Source organism: Babylonia areolata, chromosome 22, assembly GCF_041734735.1.
Source record: "Babylonia areolata isolate BAREFJ2019XMU chromosome 22, ASM4173473v1, whole genome shotgun sequence".
Taxonomy (NCBI): domain Eukaryota; kingdom Metazoa; phylum Mollusca; class Gastropoda; order Neogastropoda; family Buccinidae; genus Babylonia; species Babylonia areolata.
The window spans coordinates 29,502,492-29,529,053 of record NC_134897.1 but is presented as its reverse complement, the minus strand read 5'-3'; the positions used below and the strand labels follow the sequence as shown (position 1 = coordinate 29,529,053).

The following is a 26,562-nucleotide window of genomic DNA, read 5'->3' as shown; positions in this document are numbered from 1 at the left end:
TAATCGAATTCCAGCCCAAATAGACTGGACAGCAGATGCCTCCTCTGCTGTTCTGATGGAGACTGTCGTACACGACTGATTATCATATACTGTTCCTAGAAGGACACCAATCAGCATGGGTAAATCAGGAAACAGCTGCTGTGTGCTTCAGGGACGAAGGTGTTCACCATGCAGATTATGTTGCAATGTAAGGAAGCCGGAAAGAGTTGACGGGGTCTTGTGGTGCAACCGTGTGTCAGAAAGACATGGTGCTTGCTTCCGAAGTGACAACAAAGTCATCCTCTGACAGGCCCTTGACCGAAGGCTGGGGCTCCATGATGGGATAGCCTGCCTAGGCTAGAAACCTCTGGAAGTGTCTCATTGGAAAGACAGTGCTTGAGGAGGAATGGCCATCTGTAACCACAGCAGTGGTTGTGTGTAGAGGCCGAAAGGATCGGGCAGGGGAGACTAAGTGCAGAAAGTGCTTTCAAATGCCAATTGTTTGAGACGTTGATGCTGGATTTGTGTTCAAGCAAGGTGATGGGGTGAACTGATGTGCTTGAATGCGGCATCTGCCGTGCTGGTATGAGTGGGCAGAAAGGTACACCCCTGTGGCTAATGGACGGTTCGTTGTGCTTTGTGGGACGCATCCGTCCTCGTCAATATGCCTTTCTCCCAAATGTAGAGTAAAACAATTATGACCCAGGCCTTCTGCTACTAGAGAGGAGTAGAAGAGATGGGCTGAGGGTGATTGTCTCCTGCCCAGTGGGCAGTTTTTGGGTCCGCTAAAACTTGTAAGGCAGGATAGACACCTCTTCATGGGAAGGCTGGCTAGGATGTAGGGCCTGTGTGGAGCTTTTGTCACAATCACAGTGGTGCAAACCAAGGGTTGTTTTAGGCAAGGGGAGAAAGAAGGGATGCCTTACAAACTTGGAAGGAATGAAAGGCATGTGTGTCCAGAGTGGCACCTCTAAGTTGGACTGCCTCATCCTTCCTTGTGCATCTCCAGCCTTATGGGTGATTGTTGCAGGCAAATGAGTTGGGTTGCCTTGTCCGTCCTTGCACCAAGAGAGGCATTCTTAGCCCTGTGGGTGTGAAGGGGGTGTGTGTGGATCCCAAAGGACCAACCCCTACTGAAATGTGAAGGAGCATACATTCAGGCGTGAATGAGGCTATTATTATTTTATTTTATTTTTGTGAGTGCAGTCGTCCTCCAAAAGCAAGGTAGGGATGAATTTATGACAATGAATACATGTATGTGCCGAGGGAATAAAAACTTCCATCAGCTCAAGTGATGATGTCAGAAGTATGCCAATGACAAGAGATCGAAACACAAGAAATAAGCGGCTGTATAAGCATACATGTAGCGTGCACAGATATACCCAAGTAAGTGGGTAAGTGTGCATAATCATCAATGGAAAGGAATCTGTCCATGCACCTACATATGAGATGTACATACGCATATGAATAAAGTGCCAGTACGTAGAGGCAGAGAGTTCTGGGCATTGTGAACAGAAGGCCGCAAATGCAAGTGTGCCTATATTGCTATGTAGGGAATCTCAATGAATAGATGTCAATGAACAGAGATAGAAATATAATTGTACATGTTAATATGAAAGTCGTCTGAACTTATCCCATAAGCACATACACATGTGTATACCGATGGATAAGTACGCATCTATAAGTGAAGGCAGAATGTGTCTGAATGTAGCAATATATCTCGTATATATGTATATATGTGTGTGTGTATATATATATATATATATGTATATATATATATACACACACACATATATACATATATACGAGATATATTGCTACATTCAGACACATTCTGCCTTCACTTATAGATGCGTACTTATCCATCGGTATACACATGTGTATGTGCTTATGGGATAAGTTCAGACGAAAATCGTCGAAAAGGAAGGTGTCTTTAGAGCACATATCCCCCTTGTGCGACGTGTCCTCGCTGAACAGGGAGGAGTGTCATGTTGTGTATATATATATACATATATATAAATTTTTTTTTTTTTTTTTTTTTTTTTTTTTTTTTTTTTTTTTAATATGTATATATATATATATATTTCGTGATTGTTGCTTGTGATAATAAATCAAATGGATAGAAGGGGAAATATTGTGATGCATTTCCTGTGGCCAATAGCCTGAGAAACAGCAAGAAAAGTGCAGTTGCTATGCAAAGATGTGTAAAGTCCCTGACTGGGCATGAGGACCCAATGAGAAACCGAAAGAAAACATCGTTGGTGGACAGCACGGGGGGCAGGAGTGATGTGCTGTGTCGGCGAAACTAACCACAGCTTCAAGCGCCTAGGTTACAAATGTGGAGTTGCCTCCCTTGGCGCCGAAAATCGTCGAAAAGGAAGGTGTCTTTAGAGCACATATCCCCCTTGTGCGACGTGTCCTCGCTGAACAGGGAGGAGTGTCATGTTGTGTGTGAGAGTCCGTGGTTCGATGCCACCGTAACCGACACAGGTGAAAACGAGCGCAAGGGGAATAATTATAATGTCCCTTTGTGCCGTGGGCATCCCAACCCGAATCGGTCGCCATCGGACGCGAGACGGTCGGGGCATGTAGCATGACGGCGCCGTAATCCAGTGTTATGGGCGTCGTGGACGAGGGGGTGACAAGTCCGTCGGCTTGCCGTGGGATGTGCATCCCCCTGTTGCTGAACGGCGGTCCAATCTCGCGAATAGCTCCTGCGAGAGGACCGACGTTCGGTTGTCAGTTGTGTGTTGACGGATAAAGTGATAGACAAGATCGGCCCGAGCACTGCCGAGAGGCAGGATCAAGTTATTAATACATTTAAGAATTATCTTGATATTCATTGTGAAAACTTAAAAACAAAACTCATTTACATATTTTCTGATTTTTCAGGCACTGCGCACTCAATGTTGAAAAATGCAACAGACATACGTGGGGACTCTCTTTTTCTTCCCCACTTCAAGCGGGTAAAAGGCCTTGTCAGGCTTGCACGCCTTGATATTGATATATGACATGATATAAGAGGTACTCCAACGTGGAAGTGCCAATATCAGTCTGGGAAACAGCAGAGTTAGGCAATGGGGCAGAAGAATCCAACACTGCCAAAGTTCCAATGGGGCGTGCACGTACCTGCTCTGTGGGCGCAAGGCGCCGCACCAGAAGGCAGAGTGGTGCATAATTGCTGCAGCAAGTTTAGCGATGAGTTGCTGATTGTTTAGTTGAGTAGCTTGCTGAGACACCATTAGTGGATGGGAAACAGCAGCACTCGGCGGTGTGGCAAATGGGGTCATCACCGCGAGAAGGCGAGGAGCAGTGCCGGTGCAAGGGAAATAACTGCGGCAGTCACCGACAAGGGTGCCGAAGCAGGGGTTGCCTCCCTTGGATCGGGTGATCCGGACAAGGAGGGGGGTGCACGCGTATGGGCAAGCGTGTCCCCTAGTGGTCCACCTTCCTCCCTACACCAGGGGAGGGCATCCCTACACGCCTCGGTCGCTATTGGATCCGAGACGGTCGAGGCAAGCCGCGTGGGGGGTCGCGTGATCCGATGTCACGGCCGCCACCACGGACGCATCGCACATATGGCCCAGTCTAACGTGCGGATCCAAGACAAGCTGCCTTTTTTTTTTTTTTTTTTTTTTTTTTTTTTTTGTTGTCCCCAAGGGATTGTGGCCATTCCATTGGTGCAACTGTGGGTATGGTAAAGAGATAGAGGAGATCGACTCGTACACTGCCGACTGGCAGGGCCGAGAAAACGCGGATCGCGTCGAGTGAGTTCGCGGATCGATAAAAATGACATGAAAGGTAACACTGACCTGAGTGTGTGACCACAAACCTCTAGAAGTCACCAGAGGAGGTGGCAGAGGTCTGGAGTCGACCGGAGGGAGCGGAGGAAGTGGAGAAGGCGGCGGGTTGGCGTTGTTTAGAGGGCCAGTAGTAGAGGGCCCAGAGTGTCAGCGAATCGATTGCGATCGCGCCTTAATTTTAGCACGATTCCCCAATCGAGCTACATAATTATGTGACCTGGTTGGAGACATAATTTGACCACAAACAAGAACGCCAGAGAATCGACAGACAGACAGAAAATACGAAAAAACTTAGCCGTATGAAGAGCACAGGTACAGGAGTCATGATGGCTGCCGGAAAAAGAGGGCGATAACCAGCGGGACAAAGGGGAGGTTACCTACTTCCGGGAGGTTATCGGCCGTAGTTTCGTCTGCTCCACATAGGCGGATAGTAGTTTGCACAGGACAGGAATGTCAGACCCCTGCCGGAGTCTGCACTAGTTGGGTCACGGTTAAGTATGTGTAATTAAATGGATTTCCACTGCAACATTTTTATACACATCCATCCCCAAAAACAGAGTATGGCTGCCTACATGGCGGGGTAAAAATCATCATAAACGTAAAAACCCACCCACGTACATACGAGTGAACATGGGAGTTGCAGCCCAGAAATGAAGAAGATCCTCATACATAATCATAAAAGAGAGACAGGGCGTTCAAAATTCTAAGTGATACCTAATCAATCCAGCACAGAAAATATGGAATAGGAAAGGGCGAAACTGTGCACTACTGTGATCTTGACCTCTATCCTTGACTTTTGAAAGGGTTTATATTCTGAACATAAGCAATCACTGTGGCAGGTTTGATGAAAACTGGGTGAAAAGAACCAAGCTCTATCATACTCAGAATTTATTTTCAATATCATGCCGTGTTGTGACCTTGAACTCTGACTCCTGATCTTGACCCTCAGTCAAGGGTACAGGAAATACTATGGAAGGACAAATCTGACCCATATGGTTTCAATAACATTTTTATGTTGGTTCACCGACTGAAGAGTCAACAGCTTGTTTTCAAAGAGGTGCATGCTGAAAGTTGTTGCACTCTCATTCAGTCACTTACCAAGTCTCCCATAGTCACCTTCACCCCATGTGTACAACTCTCCTTCCTCTGTTACTGCAGCACTGTGCCGGTAACCAGCAGATATGCACTTGATCTTCTGCATTTCAAAAACACAACAACAAAACATGATTATCTGTGTCAGTCATGGATGACACAATGATGAAAAAATGAAGTCAATCAAACATTTTTTTATATAAAATCCAATAATTTTTTATCCACAATAATGACAAAAGGGTGTTACTCATGACATTTCACTGGCGTAAGACATGACTTTCCGTCAGCAAGCTAAGATCAAATCAAGCCCAACCTTTCCAAGAAATGGTCCTGTGATCAGTTTTGGAGTCTTCACAGTAGAGTTGCTTCCATGTCCAAGTTTTCCATAATCCCCTGAAACATAGGCCACATTATTGAAAATACATGCTCAACTACTTTTTTTTTATAGAGCCCTTGCACAAAGGTCTTCGTTTCTCACAATTACTCCATTCTGTATTCACACAACCGTCTACACACTGCAGTAAAAAAAAAAAAATTTTAATTTTAAAATTTCATTATTGACATTCCTCATGCAGTCCCTCCACTGATCAACACCATGACTGACAACAGTAATCCACAACATTTCATCTATATCACCACAATGTAAAAATGATAACAAGAGAAAGACCAGCACTGTGATCAAAGGCATACAACATTGCTCACCATCTCCCCAGGAGAACACCTCTCCATCCACCGACAGAGCCAGAGTGTGTCCGTCTGAGCCTTTGGAGGAGGAGATTTTCTTGATCCCATGCTTTGGTTCAAACACCAGCTTCATGGGGAATGGCTGGTTGTTGGAATCACCCAGCCCCAGGCGTCCATAGCTCCCCTTCCCACAGGCACTGACAGAGGAGTCGTTGTGAATGAGGAAGGTGCAGAACTGGCCAGCTTCAATCTGAAACAGGTCATGTAGGATAAAGTGCTTTGCTTTGGAAGAAGTACACAGTTACATCGTTCAACAACATGTATCTTCATTTTCTAGTCCTGTTATTGTGAAATGAAAAATAGAAATAAAAAAAAAGATTTACACAACAGTGATCAAGCAAAGTCGATCAAGACCCAACAGAAAGAGAAACTTTTTCTGTTTTGTATTGTTTTTCCTGTCTTGATAATTATGTACCTTTCAAGGCAGAAGTGTGTTGAAAAATGTGAAAAAGAAAAAAAACACATGAATATCATAGTGCTAATTCATATCTGATTCAATCCCCTAACATGGAATTATGCACTAGAGCAAGGATGGCTACCAGTTAACAGAAACAATAAACTGTATCATTTGCCATCTGGAATTAAACTATTATTGTCAGGTTGACAATGGTAAAATAATAAACATTTAAAGATTCATCTTCTATAGAACTCAGTATCTAAAAGATTTAGCAGCAACAATCTGGGAAAAACAAAACTACACCTTAGCATATAGACACAGCTTGGGATAAATCAAATAACAGGTTTCATCAGATAAAATCTGAAAATAAAACACATACAAACAAAGTCAATCCATGAGTGAACTGAAAAGTAAACACAGGATGCAGAAGGAACAGTAAAACCTTCACCCACTGAAAATATCTACAGGTCTGGCACTAGGCTATCACAGTACAAATCGCAACACAGACAATGCCAAAGGAATACATATATAAAAAAAAAATTTTAATCCCAAACCTGCTGAATGTATCCAAAGGATGAGGTCAGCTTGGGCGTGAGGATCTTTTCCTGGCTGCCTTCAGCCAGCTGGTGAGAGTTGTTGCTGCCCCACACGTACACCTCACACTCCTCCCGCCCCCCACCAGAGCGTGCTGAGCTGGACATGGACATGATGACAGAGGGCCTGGCAGTGGACGTACCCCCACCCCCCGTCCCCATGCCAGAGGTGCTGGTGCTGGAGGAGGAAGAGGAGGGATGGTTGCTGTTGGTGTCTGGACCGATGCATCGGTTGGTATAGTCCTCTGCCAGGCGCTGAAGCTGGCAGAAACATTACCAAAGGTGGTCAGAACATGCACATGATTTGATTCCTATTGTCGGTGTATGTATGTATGCCTATGAACATATATGTGTATGCCTGCAAACGTGCCTGCATGTACACTGAATGAGTATGTGTGTAACAGAAATACAACCTTTTCATTATAAAGACTAAATAGTGGCCCTTCAATTCTTCAGATCAGGCACTTTACAACAACACATATATACTCTATGTATATAATATGCAACACAAACTGATCATGAGGGGCAGAATACAGTTGCATTACACTTAAGAAAATACTGTTGTAATCTGAACTAAAATTCCTGAAGTGTTTGGTAAACACACACTGCCTTGAAGTGGCCAGCAATGTTTTTACCATTCATAAACAAGCTGGTTATTTCTTTGCACTGAGTAAACATTTGTGCAAATAGTTAATGCATATCTAGACAGTAACTATTACAAACACACATTAACAGATATGTATGCAAATACCTCTTCCAACAAGAGAATAGCTGCTTCATGCATAGATACAGAATCTTCCCCATCTGTGTAATGCTGGTCAAAGGGCTGATTCCATGGTCCACCCTGCAGATATAAAACAAACTATCAAAAATATACATATAAATTTCAAAAATGTAGCATGTCAATACAGTTTTATTTCTTGGGGCATTGTAGTGGGAGGGTGTGTGTGAAGCAGGTGGTGTGATGGGCAGTGAAAGAAAGGAGTCCATTATATATATATATATATATATATATATATATATATATATATATATATATGATACATTTGAGCATGAACACAGCAGTATGTGAGATTGTGACAAACTTTCCATGCGTTTAACCCAATCCATGCATTGGAAAAAGACCCAAAGACTTCTTCTATAGTTCATTTAACTCTAAGAGGGACATGCTTGAAATTCCAGGATCCTCACTGCCAGTTCTATGTATATGGAATGAGTTAATGTTTAATCTCATAAACAAACAAGGGCTGCCAACTTAACAATTTTCTTCTGGAAGACTTGAAATGTTCGTTCTAATGTATGTTTGCTTATAATTCTTAACGAGATGTTAATCTGCCTGCATTTCAGCACCTCTCTGCATTAACTAACTGATTCTGAAAACAAAATACAAAAAAACACAGGTGAATCAAAAATCTGGAAAAAACTGGGGTTTTTTTTTTATTACAAAGCATCATCTGTATCAATATATACATGCTTATCCTTCTTCTTTTTTCAATGAGCCACTAAAAATAGTTGCACGACCATGTACAAATTGTTGGCAGTATGGGGTTTAGTTGGTGGTGTCCTTTGTGTGTTGAATCAGATCAGACAATACTGAATATAACCCAAGTGACTAAAAAGCAGGGCAGGGTCTCCTCCTGATGACCTAACACAGATAGTTCACTATGAACAACCAATGGTGTGTCTACAGCAAACAAACCTGGGTGTGGCCATGTATGGGGGTAATAACACTGGACTGGCTAGATGATGGGGCATCAGAAAAGAAAAAAAAGCATAAGAATTTCTGATGTACTTATGCTCTGAACCAGTGGCAACTTTCAAGAAATTTCTGGACCCGCGTCACATTTTTCATACAAAGGATTGATTCACACCTAGCACTGTTGCAGAAACACATTCTGGTGGCAGGTATCATTCATTCAGTTCATTCATTTATTCGTTCTCCGTGATGGGGATCATCACAAATCTGGCTCTGATTTATGTAGCTATGAGATACATAACATCTATTCACACATTTCACTTTCTGCTTCTTTAACTATAGAAAAAGGAAATTTTCTATCTAAAATTACGTTTAAATAGCATACTTACCGTGACCCAGCTAGTGCAGACTCCAGCAGGGGTCTGACATTCCTGTCCTGTGCAAACTACTATCCGCCTATGCGGAGAAAGTACTACAGCCGATAACCTCCCAGAAGTAGGTAACCTCCTATAGAAAACAGGAAAATATATATGAACTCTGCAGAAAAAATGCCTCTCACACACACACACACACACACACACGTAGCATTACTCACAGCAGACTTGGCCATGTCACTGAGGACCTTGTGGAAGAACTGATGGCTGATCCTGCCCAGCTGGCCCTCCTGGGCCCCAGAGCGTTTCTCCTCCCCACGTGCAGCAGCAGAGACGTGCAGGGCCAGGTCCACCCACTCCAACATGAAATGCAGCAAACCTCGCTGTGCTGTCAGGGCCAGCATCAGTTCTGCTGCCAGCTGCTGGCCCGTGGCATCTGACCCTGAGGTGGGGGACGCTGCAAACCTGAATATACACAAAGCAGGAACAGAAATTCAGAAATAATCTCCACACACACATTAACATCTACAAAACACTAAGCCAGACAAGGGGACAAACCAGACTTTTTAACACAAATTCTGACAATGTGACATACACAATGAAAACTTTTAATTTTTTTAAAAATCTTGATTCTTGCACTGAATATGATAAAGGAGTAAGCACCCAAACTTGCTGGTCATAGGTGACCAAACCCTTTTCCCTTCTCAAGGGAAAGACATTCAAAAGGTTATGTAAAGTATTTTACTACCTGTAAAAAACATCAAAATGAAATATTATCATCATACTAGTTTATGCAACTTTCCTTTTTTTCTTCCTCCTCCTCTGTATCTTACTGTGTACATAATGATCTAACATTGTTTTATGTCCATCTGTAAAAGCAGAAATGTGCTAGCATACCTCAGAGTCAGAAACTGTGACTTGATTCAGCGCATAAGAAATGTGCCAACATACCTCAGAAACTGTGTGGCTTTATTCAGTGCATAAGAAATGTGCCAGCATACCTCAGAAACTGTGTGACTTGATTCAGAGTATCAGTGCTGAGGCTTGTCAGGCGGTTTTCGTTAGCCAGGGACAGCGGGGGCAGTGAAGCCACAGTAGTGATGGCTGTCTGCAGAACCTCATTGGTCAGGGACAGCTGTCCCACCTGCCGAGCTAGAGCCCAGTTTTGACGGAACAGTGCGAAGATGAGGGAGAGACCTGTCTTAACTCCCAGCTCCACCAGTGCATCATTGCCAGAGACTGTTGACAAACTTGTTCTTTCTCTCCCGGGTGTCGAGTTTGTGGCCTGCAGAACCAGCGCTTTTTGGGACACATCCTGTCGGGTGTGGAATTTCTGAGATATAGCATGGTAGATTCTTTGCAGGACAAGCTGGCGCTTTTTCAGCTTCAGAGAGAAGGGTGTGTTGTTGTAGACCACAGAAGCCAGAAAGAGCTGGCTGGCATGCAGCGAGTCTAACAGATGTTCCTGCTCATCAGCAGTCAAGGATTCTGTGTCAAAATCAGCCAAGGCTGGTCCTCCAATATTGATGGCCTGTGGTGGGAACAGAATAAGCTCCTTGTTGTCCAAAAGGCGTTCATACAGAGCATTCAGGTCATCTGAGTAGGTGATGGATTCACAGTCTTCCGTTACCCAGCTGCTGTTAAGGTGATCCAGCCATTTCAGCTTGCATTTGCAGGCTGCAGTTTTCTTTTGCCAGCTCACTGGATAGAAAAAAATCATTTTAACTCATGGCATTAGTCGGTAGCACCATGTTTAATGTTGATTTCATTTATGATTTCATTTCTCTTGCTCCCACCTAACTCCATACGAAATGTATGTGCTTGTTGATATGTGTGTTTATGCGTATGTGTTTACATATCTCTCTGTTCATGCCTGTTTATTTCTGTTTCAATATGTGTACAAATTAATCTGTATCCTGTCTGTGTGTCTGTGCATTTTTCAAAAGCATGCGCATATATGTATCAAATGTGCAGGCATGTGTGCTGTTGTTTTAGTTCAGCAGTCATTAATTGTCAGATTAAATTCATTAACTAATGTTGCACTGACAGAAAAAACACCAAAATTAAAATAAAGTACCATGCACAAAAAAAAGGAGAAAATCAGCACAGTATGTCTGAAATTATAAGCTACCTTAAAAAAAATAGACATTATATTTAAGTTAGAGCAAGTAGACTGGCTGAAAGTATTCAAATATGTATAAAAATTATTGTATTTGTATACATTACATATATACATACATACATACATACATACACACACATACATATACATACATGTATACATACATATATACTGTACATACATAGACTGATAGAAATACTCGTGCGTGCGTGCGTGCGTGCGTGCGTGCGGTGCATGCGGTGCGTGCGTGCGTGCGTGCATGTGTGTGTGTTGTGGTGTGTGTGTGTGTGGGGGGGGTAAATATATGGGGGGGGGTACGGCGGGGGTAAATGTATGTGTGTGTGTGCTGGGGGGGTGGGGGGGTGGGGTGTTGTTGTTTTGTTTTTAAACATTGTTTCTGTCATTACGTATATATTTATGAATTCTATATTGCTAAGTAAGTACTGCAAATTTTCAATCTTTCAACTTACTTTTCAGGTTTGACAAAAACCAGATTTTCTGGCTTTATTGTCCGGCGTGTGTTAACATCCTTGTCTGCCAATCATGAATCCTAAAATAAAATATAATAAGTCACACTATTATTACATTAATAAAATCAAACTTGTGAAAACTTACCCATTATACAATTTCTGATATATATATGCAATGATATTATGATTAAACAGTGTTATAATGAAATGATTTACAAACAGTGCTTTGATGATAAAATTATCATTTCAAGCATATTGGAAATAATAAAATCCCAAGAGACAGAGACCAAGAGAGAGAGAGATCAAGTAAAATCATTATGATTTCCCTCAAAGCTAAAATGTCTCAATCTGTCTTGGGCACGTTTTTTCTAAGGATAAACTTATATAGTTATAAAGTGAGTGTTGTGTCCCATTTTCATAAAAAAAATTAATGCAAATATATATAAAGCCATCATAATATTTTTTGTTTCTTTTTTATTGACAGATTGTTACAATTAACTGAATAGTTCTGCCGAGCAATTTAATATGGAGAAAATAAATGAGGCTAATACAATTCAAAGAAATTACTAAGGAAGAGAAATAAAACTCTTTTTTTTAATGACCCGCTGCAATACAATTCAAACAAATAACTGAACAGAATTTGTTACTGCTCATATTTGTACAGAGGAAAATGTTGTTTTTCTGTTGAAACAGAAACGTATTTTAGACAATATCATAGCCTCAAGTTTACATGTATACTGAACACTGTGATTCACACACTCACGAGACGACTGAGTAGTAAGAAATGCAAGTGATGGATGTTCCAGTCAATGGGGAAATGGGATGGCGATCCATTCATAACCATTTGGCTTTGTTTTGTTACTTTCTATAAGTTTATTTTACGCCTTCCTTCCGCCTGTATCATACATAATTTTACCTATTCCATTATATTCCCTTTTTCTGGACAAGTCACTGGGCACGAAACCAAACATGTTAAAACTACACCCAAAATTACCCTTCCTGGTGGACAAACTTTTAGGAATAAAACTGAGAATATGTTACTCTAACATGAAAAAAGAATATGTTGATTTCTTACCCACCACAATTGTAATCCATAGATTTTGGACTAGCTTCGGTTTCACAATCACAGAATAAGTTTCTGTTTCCAACTGTCGTTCGGTCTGGCAGGATTCACTCAAAATAGGCAAGATGCAAGCTTGTTGGCTTCATGAGCAGTTAACTCCGTGCACTATGTGATTGAAACTGTTGTGCACTAAAAGGCGACAGCTACCTAAATAAGTAGCTATCGGTAAACGGGGCTTGTTCAATGCATTTCTAGCCCGAAAAAAAATAAATTTTGTCGGCTGATTCTGGAATGATTAATCTTGTTTCCGATAGATTAACCTCCCTTGTAAACGGCAGATAGGCCTGCTTATTTTAGTTACGTATTGGTACATACTTTCGATTTCTTATTCAATCTTTTATTACCACAGCTACATTGTTCACTGTTACTTCTGATGAACGAAACATCTACGTATTGGTAGAAACTATAACTGTTTCCTGTCTGAAATGTGCAGTTTTGTGGTGAGTCACATTCCTTTGCTGGTTTCATTTTTGTATTGGATTGCATGCATTCAGTTTTATCACAACATATTTCTGTGTGATATACTAACAAAACTCTGTCTCGCGTGCACCTCGGGGATCAGCTGCGTAGCACGAGACATAAATTCAGATCCCCAAAACCCCAAAACAGGCGTGGCAAAAGAGGTGGGAAAAGATTGTGCTTAGGTAGCAGAATGACAAAAGCAGAGCGGCTGTCAAAGAAATTCTTTAGAATCGGCAGTTGGAATTGTTCCAGCGCGAGAATGAGAATCTCAACAATTGAGAAATTGGCATATGATTTTGACATTTTATGTCTCCAAGAGACCAGGACAAGTGCAGACAGACCAATACATTTTGAGAATTTCACAGTCTTTCAAAGGAATGAAGGAAGAGGAGTCAGTAGCAATCATACTGAACAAAAACCTAAAAAAACAAAGTTTCCACCATAAATCTAGAGAAACGGTGTAGCAACTCATGTGAACTAGTGGGGCTGCGTCTCGAAAAACCTGACGGAATTCACAAAAGCATCGTGCTCATCAATGCCTATGTTCACCCAGGAACCTGCACAACAAAAGAGGATTGGGCCTTTTTAGAGGAAATAGAGAACGAACTTGGAGACTCAGTCATTATCTGTGGAGACCTCGATGCAAGATTGAAGCTATGGGACCAGCGGAACACCAACCCACAAGGACTCGCACTTGAAGGAATGATAGGGGAAATTCTTCTTAGCCCATTAACAACCACATCCCCAACTCGCCTTGGAACAAGACAAGGGGACAGTGACAGTGTGATCGACATCGCTCTAACATCTCCAAAATTCAGAGCAGAAATGAATGCAGAGACGCTTCCACACCAAGGCAGTGACCACCTCCCGGTAGTGTTCAGTCTACAGAAACTGTCAGATAAACCCTGTATGAAACCGCGTGATCCATTTCAGTATGAAACAAAGAGACAACCGTCATCGAAAAATTAAGACGCAGAAGAAACAAAAGAACGGCACCGAACAGGATGCAAACTATTCAGCCCCCATGGTGGAATACCGACACAGAGAGAGCCTGGATAGAAGAACATGCGGCTGTCAAACTTTGGCAAAAAGAAAGAACAAAACCATCTCCGGACAAAGATATTGAAACAAAAATGAAAGAAAAAACTAAACAGTTTGAAATCATTGCTCAAGAGGCCAAAAATGACAAGTGGAAACAGTTTTGCGAGGCACTGCTCAGTTATGACTCAACATTGACAGAGTTCTGGCAATTTTATCGTCGCATGGAAGGGAAAACGTGCACAACAACAACCCCAGACATGGTAGACACTGACGGAACCAAGCTTAAGACAAACGAAGAAAAAGGATCCGCCCTGCTCAAACGTTTCATACAACAGAGCGATCAAAGAAACTTAGATGAGAAAAAGAAATATGTTGAGGAGTTAAACCAAACCCTTATGCAGACTGGACCTGATGATGACTTGACAACAGATGATCTAAACGAAGCAATAGCTAAATGCAAGAAAGAATCAGCTCCTGGCCCAGACAAAGTTCGCTACTCGGACATCAAGGAACAATCGGAAGAAGACAGAAGCAACCTTTTCAATCTATATCAAAACAGTTTCCTCAATGGACATGTGCCGGGGGACTGGACACACAGCTTCTTAAAACCCATACCAAAACCAGGAAAGGACCATCATCAGGTAAGCGGCTACCGGATCCTAACCATGAAAAACATTGCCGGAAAGCTTATGGACGTATGATAGCCAGGAAACTTGCAAGGGATCTTTAACACAGGCACATTCTCCCTTCAAATCAAGGTGGTTACAGAACAGGCAAGTCCACATGGGAAAACGCAGCTGCTTTTGCATATGAGGTGTATGAAGGATTTCAAAGAAAAGAAGAAACACTAGCAGTAGCAATCGATCTTGAAGATGCCTATAATAAAGTCCAGTTTGCGCACCTCATGGAGCTGCTACTAAGGTATGGAGTAAGTTTGACACTGACAAGATGGATAGCAGCAGCGCTTCAGGAAAGAACCGTCGTCCTACGCCTCAGAGATTGGATGTCTGCACCTTCTAAACTATCCATGGGACTGCCACAAAGGTCTCCGCTTTCTCCTGTCCTCTACAATGTCTACACGAAGGGCCTTGCAGACTTAAACAACAATGGAATAGCTCGGGTGCTTACTCTTGCGGATGATGGCCTGGTCTTCAAAACTTCGAAAGATGCTCAGGAAAGAACTAAAGCCGTCCAGAAACAACTAAACAATATTGCTCAATGGTGCAAAGACACAGGATCTTCCATCAATCCAGCGAAAGCCCAAACGTTGCTGTGCACCCTCAACAACAGAACCGCGAGCAAATCACCACCTTCTGTGTCACTCGATGGGATTCAGATCGAGAAAACTGAATGCCTACGCTACCTAGGAATACACTTCAACAGGATGCTGACCTTCAGAAAACATACGGAAAATACTGTTCTCAAATGCAAAAAGGGCCTTTCAGTCTTAAAAGCAATGGCAACCAAAGGTATTGAACAACGCCACCTCTTTCTGCTATACCAATCACTCGTCCTCAGTGTGATCGACTACGGACTTGGGCTAACAACACCGTCTCAAAGCAACCTCCTAAGATTAGAAAGAGTTCAAAATGAAGCTATGAGGCTGATCCTTGGAACAACAAAAGACACGCCCACAGAAACCATGCGATACCTGCTTGACCTTCCTTCAGTGCAGACCAGAAACAAGTTAGAACAGGTCAAGACCTACTTCAAAGCATTAGAAAACCCTCAAAACCCACTGCATGATGCAGTCAAAGAACCAAAAGGCAGCCGCCTAGGACGAGGAAGATCATGGATGGGGCAAGCAGAAGACACAATCCAGCTAGTATGCCGACTACAAGACCTGAAAGAAAACAAAAGAATGGGAGAAAAACCCCGAAAACCTCAACCATCTATTCAACACAGCCATTTCAACCACTCTAGGAAGACATTGTCGGGAATGGCCAGAGGGCAAAACTGATGCGGAAGTGAAGCTACTCATAGAAGAAAACAGTAAAGAAGAGGACATCATCATATACACAGATGGCTCAGTCACCAAAGACCAATCCGGTTGGGGATTCACTGCGAAACAAAATGGAAAAACAGTTAGGGAAGAGAATGCTGCCTACAAAGTCACAACCTCCAGCCTAACGATGGAAGTTGAAGCTGTGACACATGCCCTCCAGTGGCTATTGTCCATCCATACGCCCGGAAACCAACATGCCATGATTCTAACAGACTCAATGAACCTCATACAGAAAACTGAAAACGGAATGGGAAGCCCAGAGTGGCATAAGGCAATGCGCAACTTTCAGATTAAAAAACTCACATGGTCATACTGCCCGGGACATGCAGGTGTTAAGGGAAATGAGCTGAAGCGCGCGCGCGCGCACGGCACCCGCAAAAACCAACATTTGAATAACTTGATGTGTGTGTGCCGTGTTCTCTTTCCTCGATAATGTTTGCATTATTCTTAAACGATATGAAATCTCACCTACAAGATGAACTAGATGGATTAACAACTATTGCTGATTCGGTGAGCGGCTCTCGTGGTGTGCGGACGCGAGTGTCACGCTCTCTGCTCTGACCGAATTGTTTTGTGAGCCGTGAGCTGTTTGTTTCGCCGGCTCCGTCAGTTGAAGTACGAGATTTTTCCATCTCAGTTTTCCTTTGGCCCCCGGCATTTCTGTTTGTCTACTATGGCCACGGCGTCGACAGTCAACCCGGTCTTTTTAAGACAAAAAGACATCCCAGATGTTGACAACAATCGGCCCACAGTGCTGGAAATGTGTCTGGCAGCGGAAAGATCATCAGGACAGGGCTCTGTTCTCGGAGCTCAGGATATCCGAGGTCTTTGGCGGATCTACCCTGCCACCAAGGAGTCCCGTACGGAACTTTTGGTCAAAGGACTGCGTTTGAGAGGTACAGTACTGCAGGTATCCAACACAAATCCATTTAGCTTGCACGGAGACTCGGGAGAGGAAAAACCAACAACAAAACTATGGATTGATAGTATTCCTATTTCGTTAGCAGATTCAGAGATCGAACATTCTTTAGCAAAGGTAGGCTGTGAACTCAGATCATCAATTAAAATGGAGAGAGCAAGAGATAAAGACAACAAGCTCACTAGATTCCTGACTGGTCGCAGATTTGTTTTTATTACTGTTCCTCCCACCCCCCTTGATAAAATCCTTAGAATTAACATTTTTTCTGCCAAACTTTACCATAGAGAACAAAAGACTGTTCCCAAAACAATTATTTGTTCACGATGTCTGAAACCTGACCACCATGTTTCATCATGCTCCAGTGATATTGTTTGCAGAGACTGCAAACTGCCAGGTCATAAACGGGGTGATCCTGTTTGTGAACATACAGACAAGCAAACAGAAGACAGTCAGACGGAACAAAACAAAAACAAAAGCAGCGTTAATACCACACACAAACAGTCTGCCAATGACCCGAAAGCTGACAGTGACAAATCAGTTGGTCGAGGTGACAGAACCCGCACCACCGTGCGCCAGGCCACCATCCTGTCGTCCATTGAACACGCTCCCCGCAGCAGGTCGGACACCCCCAAACGTGGCCGCTCCAAAGATCGACGCAGCCCGAGGGAGAGGAGGGGCAAGCAGCAGAGGAGGGAGGACTGGCGCTCCCCCAGCCCTGTGATGTCAGCGGAGGACGGACTGGACACAGAGGCAGAGACCGCTGTCACATGGCGGTGAGAACGGTACTGACTTTGATTGCCCGATGATGACGACCTGGCTTGTGATTTATGGACTTTGAGACTGAATTGTGATTGAATGATAAATGATGTTTGATGTGATCCAGTTTCAGTGAAATATAATATATATATATATTTTTTTTTACATTATCATCATGGATAAAGTACTTATAACTTCATTGAATACCAGGGGACTAAGAAATAAATTGAAAAGAAAATCATTATTTAGATTCTTAAAGGGAAAAAAATATGATATAATTTGTTTACAAGAATCTCATGTTACAAAAGATGAAATAGATATGTGGACAAAAGAGTGGGGCGGCGCAATTTTTTATAATGAAGGTACAAACAGAAGCAGAGGTGAAGTATTTCTGATTTCAAAACGATTTCATGGAGAGGTTAATTTTCTTAAGTCACACGAAAGAATGTTGATTATTACTGTATCCAATGAAAAACACAATATTACAATAGTAAATTTATATGCACCTAACAATTTAAACGATAAACTGACATTCTTTCAAAATATGGGTGAAATACTAGCTGAATATATGAATGATAATCTAGTAGTCCTTGGTGATTTCAACTGTGTACTCAGTAATGAGCTGGATATAATATCTGGTCTCCCTCATGACAAATCTGAAATTATTTCTTTAAGACATTTTCTGACAACAACAGGCCATACTGACGCATGGAGAGCTTACCACCCCACTGACACAGACTTCACGTGGCACAGGCATAATCCGTTCATTGCACGGCGTTTGGATTACTGTTTTGTTTCTGATAACTTGTTGCCCTCCTGTGTTTCGTGTGAACACATTACTGTCCCAAACTCTGATCATAAAGCTGTCGTTCTAGAAATTAGTGAGGGAAACTTTGTTCGTGGTCCAGGGTACTGGAAATTCAACAATAGTTATCTTAAAAATGAAATATTTGTTACAAAAATGAATGCTTTGTTAGATTCGGTCAGTTTAGAACATAGTGATCAAAGCAGCGTAGTTAAATGGGAGCTGTGCAAAGTTGAAGTGAGAAATCTCTGCATCGAGTTCGGAAAAACATGGGCTTGCAAAAATCGAAACAAATCACTGGACTTACAGAATCGACTAAAAGAAATGGAAAAAAAAATTGTTAATCAGTCCTCAAAATGAAGATCTTCAGACTGATTATTTGAAAATGAAACACGATTTAGATTTAATGTACACGAATGAAGCTAAAGGAGCACAGGTAAGGGCTAGAGTAAAATGGATTGAAGAAGGTGAAAAAAACACAAAATATTTCACAAATCTTGAAAAAGCTAGATGTAAAAATAAAATTATTACCAGTTTGCGCAATGAGGCGGGTGAAATTATTACAGATCAAAAGAAAATCTTACAAGAACAGCTGTCCTTCTACAAATCCTTATATAACCAAACAACAACGGAAAGAAATATACAGGAAGCCATCAATAATTTCATTGAAAACGAACATTTTACAAAGTTAAATGAAGACGAAACCTTAGCATACGAAGGGTTAATAACTTATGAAGAAACCACAACTGCACTCAGAAAACTAAAAAATGGATCAGCTCCAGGGAGTGACGGTCTGACAACAGAGTTTTAAAAATTCTTTTGGGGAAAAATAGGCAGATTACTAACCGATTCTTTCAATGAGTCATTCAGAATAGGAGAACTGTCATTTACACAAAGACAGGGTATCATATCATTATTACATAAGAGTAAAGATTTAGATAGGGAGAACTTGAGTAATTGGAGACCTATAACTTTAACTAATTCAGATTATAAACTTCTAGCCAAGGTTCTAGCAGAAAGATTGGGTAGTGTAGTAAATAACTTAGTCAGCAAAGATCAGGTGGGATATATCAAAGGCAGGAACATAGCTACAATCATAAGATGTATTGATGATGTCATTAATTATCTTAATAAAACTGGTAAAGCAGGGTATTTGTTAGCATTAGATTATACTAAGGCATTCGATTCTATATCTAAAGCATATATGTTACAAGCTTTTAAAGTATTCGGATTCGGATCTGACTTTCAAAAATGGGTATCTGTACTCTCCAATAATTCGCAAAGTTCCATAAACCATGGCGGCTGGCTATCTGAACCCTTCGATGTCAACTGTGGAATCAGACAAGGATGTCCATTTTCTCCCCTTGCATTCATTCTTGCAATGGAAATTCTAGCAGTCAAGATAAGGAATAGTACAATAACGGGTATCAAAACTCCAACTATGGGCAATAATCAAGATATATATTTAAAGATTAAACAATTGGCAGATGATACGACTTTATTTTTGAAAAATAGACAGGACATGTTTACTTCCATAGAAATACTTAAGTCATTTGAGAAATTTTCTGGGCTGAAATTAAATTCACACAAAACGAAAGCAATGAAGATGGGCAGACAAATCACTGAACAGAATCTCCCATTTGTATTGGTTGACAAAATAAAAATTTTGGGCATATACTTCCAGAAAGACAAAATGGCAAAACACATTGAAGAAAACTGGAGAGATAGGATAAATAATATACAAAAATTAATAGTACAGTGGAGCAAAAGAGACCTATCCATACACGGTAAAATTCTTGTAACAAAAACTTTCTTGTTAAGTCAACTTACATATGTTATGCAATCCATTGGCATCCCAGAAAAAGCTTTGAAACAGATCAACACCATATTCTACAAATTTATTTGGCAGAGAAAACATAGTAACCGTAGAGCTTTTGAGAAAGTGAAAAGAAAAACAATGGAAAGTGATTATAATGAAGGAGGGTTAAATATGGTAAATATGTTAGAAATTCAAAGATGCATGCATTTACAATGGGCTGGAAGATTTTATCATGCACGGGAAGAAAACTGGACTATAATACCCAGATGGCATCTAAACAAAATACAAAATCATCGTAAAATATTTATGGTAAACTGTAGAGCAAAGCAAATAAAATTACAAGAAATAGAGAACGATTTTTGGTCGGATGTAATTACAACATATTTGAACAGTAAAGATATAGTAACAAGAGAAGAAGTGAACATCCATAATTTTCACAATCAGATGTTGTTTCACAATAATAATATACAATATAAAGGTAATGTGCTATGTTTTCAAAACTGGATAGACAATGGAATAGAACACATAAAAGACATAATACATAAAACAGAAAAAAGACTTCTAGATTTAAATGAGGTTGCGTTTTCACTGAACCAGGCTAAAGGAATCACAATATTCGAATACAATGCTCTATACAACGCAATTCCATTACAGTGGAAGACCTGGATACAAAACAATGGATTACCAATGGAATCTACTGAAACTTCTATTTGTGATGCAAACGCATTCAATGCAAAACTAAAAGAAATAAAGAAATATCTTAAAAGTAGAAGTAAAAGTACAACTATAGACCTACATATTTGTGTATTTTGGAAGAGGAAATTTGACTTTTCTTTCAATCATAATACATGGATTTTACCTAGGAAAGCAACAAAAGAAGTACGCTTACATGAATTGCAGTGGAAAATAAGTCATAATATATACCCAACAAACATTATTCTAAAAAAAATGGAAGTAGTAGACTCAGAAAATTGTTACTACTGTCCTGGTAAAATTGATTTTATTGAACATTTTTTCTATGAGTGCTCATCTGTGAAAATACTTTGGAAAAACATAGAAAATTTGATACTTAGAAATACTGGTAAGTGTATGAAATTACATCCCACAGACGTTTTATTTGGAATTCAGGATGACAGATATAGCAAACATGACCTTATAAAAATAAATCATATTATTTTGATAGGTAAAATGTGTATCAGTATTGCTAAAAAAACAAAAAGACTGTCTATTTTACAACTGATCTTTGAACAGCAATTCAGTATTAGACATCGATATATTATATAATACCTTATGAATCTTAAAGAAAAGGGAAACAAATCTATATGTAAGTGGGGGAAAAAAAACGACATAGTTATGGAATGCAGGGTATTGCTTTTGATTATTGTCACGGTTTGTGTGTGTGTGTGTGTGTGTGCGTGTGTGTGTGTGTGATTGCTTAGGTTCACTGTATCCTTTTTGTTGCTGTTATTTTGTTCCTTTCCTTTTTTTTAATTTTTTTTTTATATAAATAAAACGATGGTCGACCCAAGAAAGTCCGGGTAAAAAAAAAAAAAAAAAAAAAAAAAAAAAAAACTATTGCTGATGAGGTTAAGAAAATGAATATGAGCGAACAGGATTCTAATATTTAATTTTCTTAAAACTTTTTGTCCTGCTCTACGCAGACGACACTGCAATTTTTTCAGAGACAGCCACAGCTGGATTTGCAAAATGGTCTTACTGCAAGGAGACAGTACTGTGAGAAATGGAAGTTAACTCTGAATGCCAAAAAGTGTCAAGTAATAATTTTCTCTGGGGGCAAAGTAGGAACATGGCGCATTTCCTGATTTTCATATCGACGTGAGGACAAAATTGAGGTTGTGAGTTTCAGTACTTGGGACTGAAGCTTAATTACAATAATAGAATGCATGTAGCCCAGCGAGACTTATACAACCGTGCCTCGGGAGTGAGCAGCGTTTGCACTTCTGCAGGGGAAGACTAATCAATTAAATTTTCCGGTTGATCTAATTATCGACTTATTTGATGAACAGTTCTTCCTGTACTTATATATTGTTGGGATTTTTTTCTGGTATTGTCAAATTGCACTGAACTGAAATTCTACAAATCATTTCTGAAACTTAGACAGTTCTACCCCATCTTAAATGGTATTTGTTGAAATTGGTAAACTCCCTGTGTCTGTATCTGTAAAAACCAGAATGCTTTTATTTTGGTTTAAGCTTGTTACTAACCTTGGTAATTCAAAACTATTTTCGATTGTTTACAAATGTCTCTTCAATTTAAATATCACAAACATACACCAGAAACCGAATACCTTAAATGTATTCACAATATCTTGAATTAAAATGGATAAAGTAGTTTGTGGTTAAACCAGCACAGTCTTGAAGTACATCCCACTTGGTTCAAAGAGAAGGTCGAATGTTGCTTAAAAGATCAGTTTTTGCAAGATTGGTATAGACATATAGATAGTGTTACTATGTATATTAATTATAGGATGTTTAAGCCAAATTTTGGTCAAGATACTGTGTTACCAAATAGCTGTGTTATCCATTTAGCTAAGTTTAGGACAACCAGTAATGCTTTGCCTGTTAATAGTCAGCACTGCAACAATTTACCAAGAAACGAAAGAATCTGTGATGAATGTTCCACAAACGACATTGCTGATGAGTTTCACCATTTGTTTCTGCGACAGACAAAAGTATTTACCTAGATATTATAGAAACCGCCCAAACTCCATTAAATTCCACTTATTGTTTTCCGGAAAAAAAAGAAGAAGAATACTGTTAAAACTAAAAGCACTTGTTTCTTCTATTTGTAGTTCCTTTCGGTAAAGTTACGTCTGTTGTAAAAGCACTTGTTTCTTCTGTTTCTAGTTCCTTTCGGTAAAGTTACGTCTGTTGTTAATGGATGAGGATGAATTAGTTATTAATGTATATTGTCTGTGCTTATTGGCCTTTTGTGGGTTTTGTTTTTTTTCTTTTCTTTTTTTTTTTTGGTGGGGGTGGGGTGGGGGGGGGTGGGGTTCTCATTGTTCTTTTGACATACCTCTTATTAGGCCAGGGAATTTAGATTCAAATTTGCGTTAGGTCAAAATGTCTGCAACAAAACCGTTCTTTTTACGATAAAATAGAATAAATCACACTGATCACACTAATATAAAGTTGACCACTATAGGGGGGCGGGAACATAAGTAGATTTTGATTTTTAATGTCCAGAATCGAATATTTTTATTACTTCTGCCTGTCGCAAGGCAAGAGGAATCAGAGAAAATAGGGCACACCGGCCCCTGCAAGACTCCATTCCATGGAGCATCTGTGGACGACCCTGTGCCTCAGGAATTGGTCTCCATTCCCACATGAGGACCCACATGAGCAGATGGCCTGCCGCCTGTCTACTCATCCGTCGGACAGGATGGGAGAAACCAGATTTAAAAAAAAAGAAAGAAAAAGAAATATATAAGATAAATATACAAAGCATATATATATATATATGAATATATAAAATACAATGCATTAGAAAACAATGAAGAAGAAAACACAGGCCACACAATATAATGCGACAGAATATTGGTATTACCAATTAAGGGAAAGAACAACATGGCAACAGGTTTATAACATTTATCGCCCTTCGATAAGCTTTTCCCCGTCCGATATTCAGGTTAGGGATTGCTCCGCAGATACAACCCATGTCAAGAAATTCGCTAAGATAAAATTTCGGTATTTTTTTTTCACTGTCTTCGCCTTTCCATAAAGCAAAATCAGTGCGCAATAAAAGTTGTCGTAAACACATCCCATTCTGCAGCTTTATGATTGTTTACAATATGGTGGATACACAGTGACATGCGGTGACAGGTCTAAGAATGGCCTGATAAGAATTGGAAGTCGTTGCTGTTTGGCAAACTTTTCTGGTAAATTTGTTTTTGATTCATGGTCAGCTGGTCGGGTATGCAGTGCAATATATGTAATTTTCTTCTTGTAAAAGTAGAGGATTTTCTTTTGTAAACGAATTTGTAGTGAGTAAAGTTCAGCATTCGTTCTTGATTGTATTACTCACTGGAAGGCGAATAAGAAAAAACAACAAAAACAAACCAGCCTGCAGCCACATTCATACCATTGCATTGTTTGGTCTCTTGCTTTTGCTCGCTCTGTTTCCACACCCATACTCTCTATCGTGCGTTTTAAAAGTGAAAACTAAGTTTCAGTTTGTTGAACTTGTGATAATTTTGAGGTCTTCATAACTGTTGTGAGATAACAGCTACGATATCATTATCAACAATGCATTCATGAATCATGATATATATATATATATATATATATATATATATATATATACACACACACACAAAATCTGAAATTCACCTTTAGTTTTACTTTAACATTGTAACACGTTGTTGAACTTAAAGCCAGCCAGTCCAACGATAGATCTGAAGCATGATAAAACACCCAGAGAATATTTTGTATTCCAGGTATTTAATTGCTGTTTTGTAATCCTATGTCAGTATGTCATGGACACTTTGTCAGTGTTTGTGACATTTATGAGAGTTCTTTTTTCAGGAACATAATTTAAGCTGAATCATTTCTTTAACAGAACGTTTTAATGAACTCAACATTCCTCATTGCACTTCCACTTTCACAAGACTCTCAGATTGGTGGTTCTGCACTGTTCCAGACAGTGGGGGTGAGTTTATTTTGTTGTGAATTACTTTGTCTGTGTGACTGACCCTTTTCAGACAAAGGTGTCAAGGGACAGCAAATAGAGTGTCTCAGGGAGAGTTTGTTTCATTTGCTGTTATAGGGAAGCAGCAGTTGCAGCAGTAATCCAGGGTTTCTGATGAGAAAAAATAAAAAATCTTGGGTGTCCCAGGGACTCTTTGACCATAATTCTAGGCAGATTACCTTCAGAGGGTTACCCTGACGGTAGTAATGTGGCACATGCCTATAAAATCTTCAGCACTACACATATAGTCCTTCAGGTGACCATAACTCCTCCTTACCCCAACAGGGGGGACTTTTCATTATGTTTTCCCAAAACTTTGATCAGTTTGCCATCCAAATATACCTGTCTGCCAAAAAGGAATTACTCTATGAATATACCAGGGTATGGTTAAGAATTGCACTGTTATTGTATTGTCACGAAAATGTATGATCAACAAAAATGGTATGCTGTTATCAGTGAAGTGTTCTGTTTAACTGAGATTAGGTATGTAGAGCTTCATATTTTATTACTCAGCCTTCTGCTATCAAGAATAACCTGCTAAAATGTACCAAAGCTCCACAAACGTTCTATTTCTGACCCATACTCCACAATTAAGTATCATGTCATCGCAATTTACTACGTTTCATTTGGTAAACAAAGCATCATCAGTAATGACTCATGTGTCCTTACACCCCACTTACATCAGCTGGGATATTTTTTACAGCATCTGCTTTATAATTTAGTTATTTTTCTGTCCATAATTACGTGTCACATAACATCATTTGGGGTGTGATAATCCTGACAATTAAAAAAAGCAAACTTTTGTAGTTTTTTGTACCATTTTGGGGGGACTTGAAGATGCCCATTTGTATCCTCAGAGAGTTCCCTTGCACCTGGTGAGTCTTTGAGAAATTGTGCCTGAAGTAGTCTCCCCAGAGCTTCCAACACTGATGTGGGCTCTGATTGTATGGTTGTTGTTTACCAGCCCCTAAGGCTTCAGTGGAGCCACCAGCACAGATGCCCGACTAAACGATAATGTCCGTTAAGCCTCTTCCTCGAATGGGTTTTCCCAGAGTACCAAGGAAAGAACAAGTGAATTGAAATATACCAAGACATACTGCATTCTTCTGGGACTGTTAATTTGCCAAAGGTTTTCTTTGCAACTACAAAGTCAGATGTGACAAAGGCATACTCCTGACCTGGTTATCATGTTGTGTTCAATGACACCAGCAGAACGTGTTGTCCTGTTATATTGTCTGTGACAGGATAAGGAACAGGTTGCAAACAGTCAACTGGTGACTGCTTCAGCACACTGGCCATATTTGTTCCAAATAGTGACACCTGGTACCCAACCTGCCAGTTTTGTAATGGGTTGCTCAGAGAAGACATGTAACTATCTGGTCAGAATCTACTTGCATGAATCTGCAGTGTCATCTGCATTAAGTTGAATTGGGGGGGCATGAGTATAGGCTCCACCTTTATGTTCTTGAAACTTGGCTGGAGCTCTGGAGGCTGTTACTGAAGGCTAAGTGGGTGTGTCGATGAAGGCTATGCATCACTGTGCACCTATGTCTGGGCCTGGTTTTCAGAGTTTCTTGCTGCTTCTTGAATGGCAATTCCCTGTGTTAGATTTGTTGTGCCAGATCTTAAACCTGTCTTCTGTGAATCAGCAT

The 26,562-nt window shown here is 40.4% G+C and overlaps 2 protein-coding genes across 8 annotated transcripts in view; one reads left to right on the top strand and one right to left on the bottom strand.

Moving 5' to 3' along the window:
• LOC143297446 (putative E3 ubiquitin-protein ligase HERC1) overlaps nucleotides 1-12,632 on the bottom strand; it is a 110,402-nt gene extending 97,770 nt beyond the window's left edge. For 6 of the 7 annotated variants that reach the window (XM_076609818.1, XM_076609820.1, XM_076609822.1 and 3 more), the window contains exons 1-9: nucleotides 12,346-12,632; nucleotides 11,271-11,350; nucleotides 9,680-10,379; nucleotides 8,900-9,143; nucleotides 7,360-7,452; nucleotides 6,570-6,869; nucleotides 5,577-5,808; nucleotides 5,188-5,267; nucleotides 4,881-4,977 (exon numbers count right to left, since the gene is read on the bottom strand). In XM_076609818.1, coding sequence (XP_076465933.1) covers nucleotides 4,881-4,977; nucleotides 5,188-5,267; nucleotides 5,577-5,808; nucleotides 6,570-6,869; nucleotides 7,360-7,452; nucleotides 8,900-9,143; nucleotides 9,680-10,379; nucleotide 11,271 — 1,747 coding nt within the window. In that variant the 5' untranslated portion in view covers nucleotides 11,272-11,350; nucleotides 12,346-12,632. The remainder of the gene's footprint in view (nucleotides 1-4,880; nucleotides 4,978-5,187; nucleotides 5,268-5,576; nucleotides 5,809-6,569; nucleotides 6,870-7,359; nucleotides 7,453-8,899; nucleotides 9,144-9,679; nucleotides 10,380-11,270; nucleotides 11,351-12,345) is intronic. The other variant, XM_076609819.1, reaches the window with a different exon arrangement.
• An 11,330-nt stretch (nucleotides 12,633-23,962) lies between these two features.
• LOC143296965 (uncharacterized) overlaps nucleotides 23,963-26,562 on the top strand; it is a 67,816-nt gene continuing 65,216 nt past the window's right edge. Inside the window, exon 1 of the mRNA XM_076609036.1 lies at nucleotides 23,963-24,101. The gene's annotated coding sequence lies outside the window, so the exon portion shown is untranslated. The remainder of the gene's footprint in view (nucleotides 24,102-26,562) is intronic.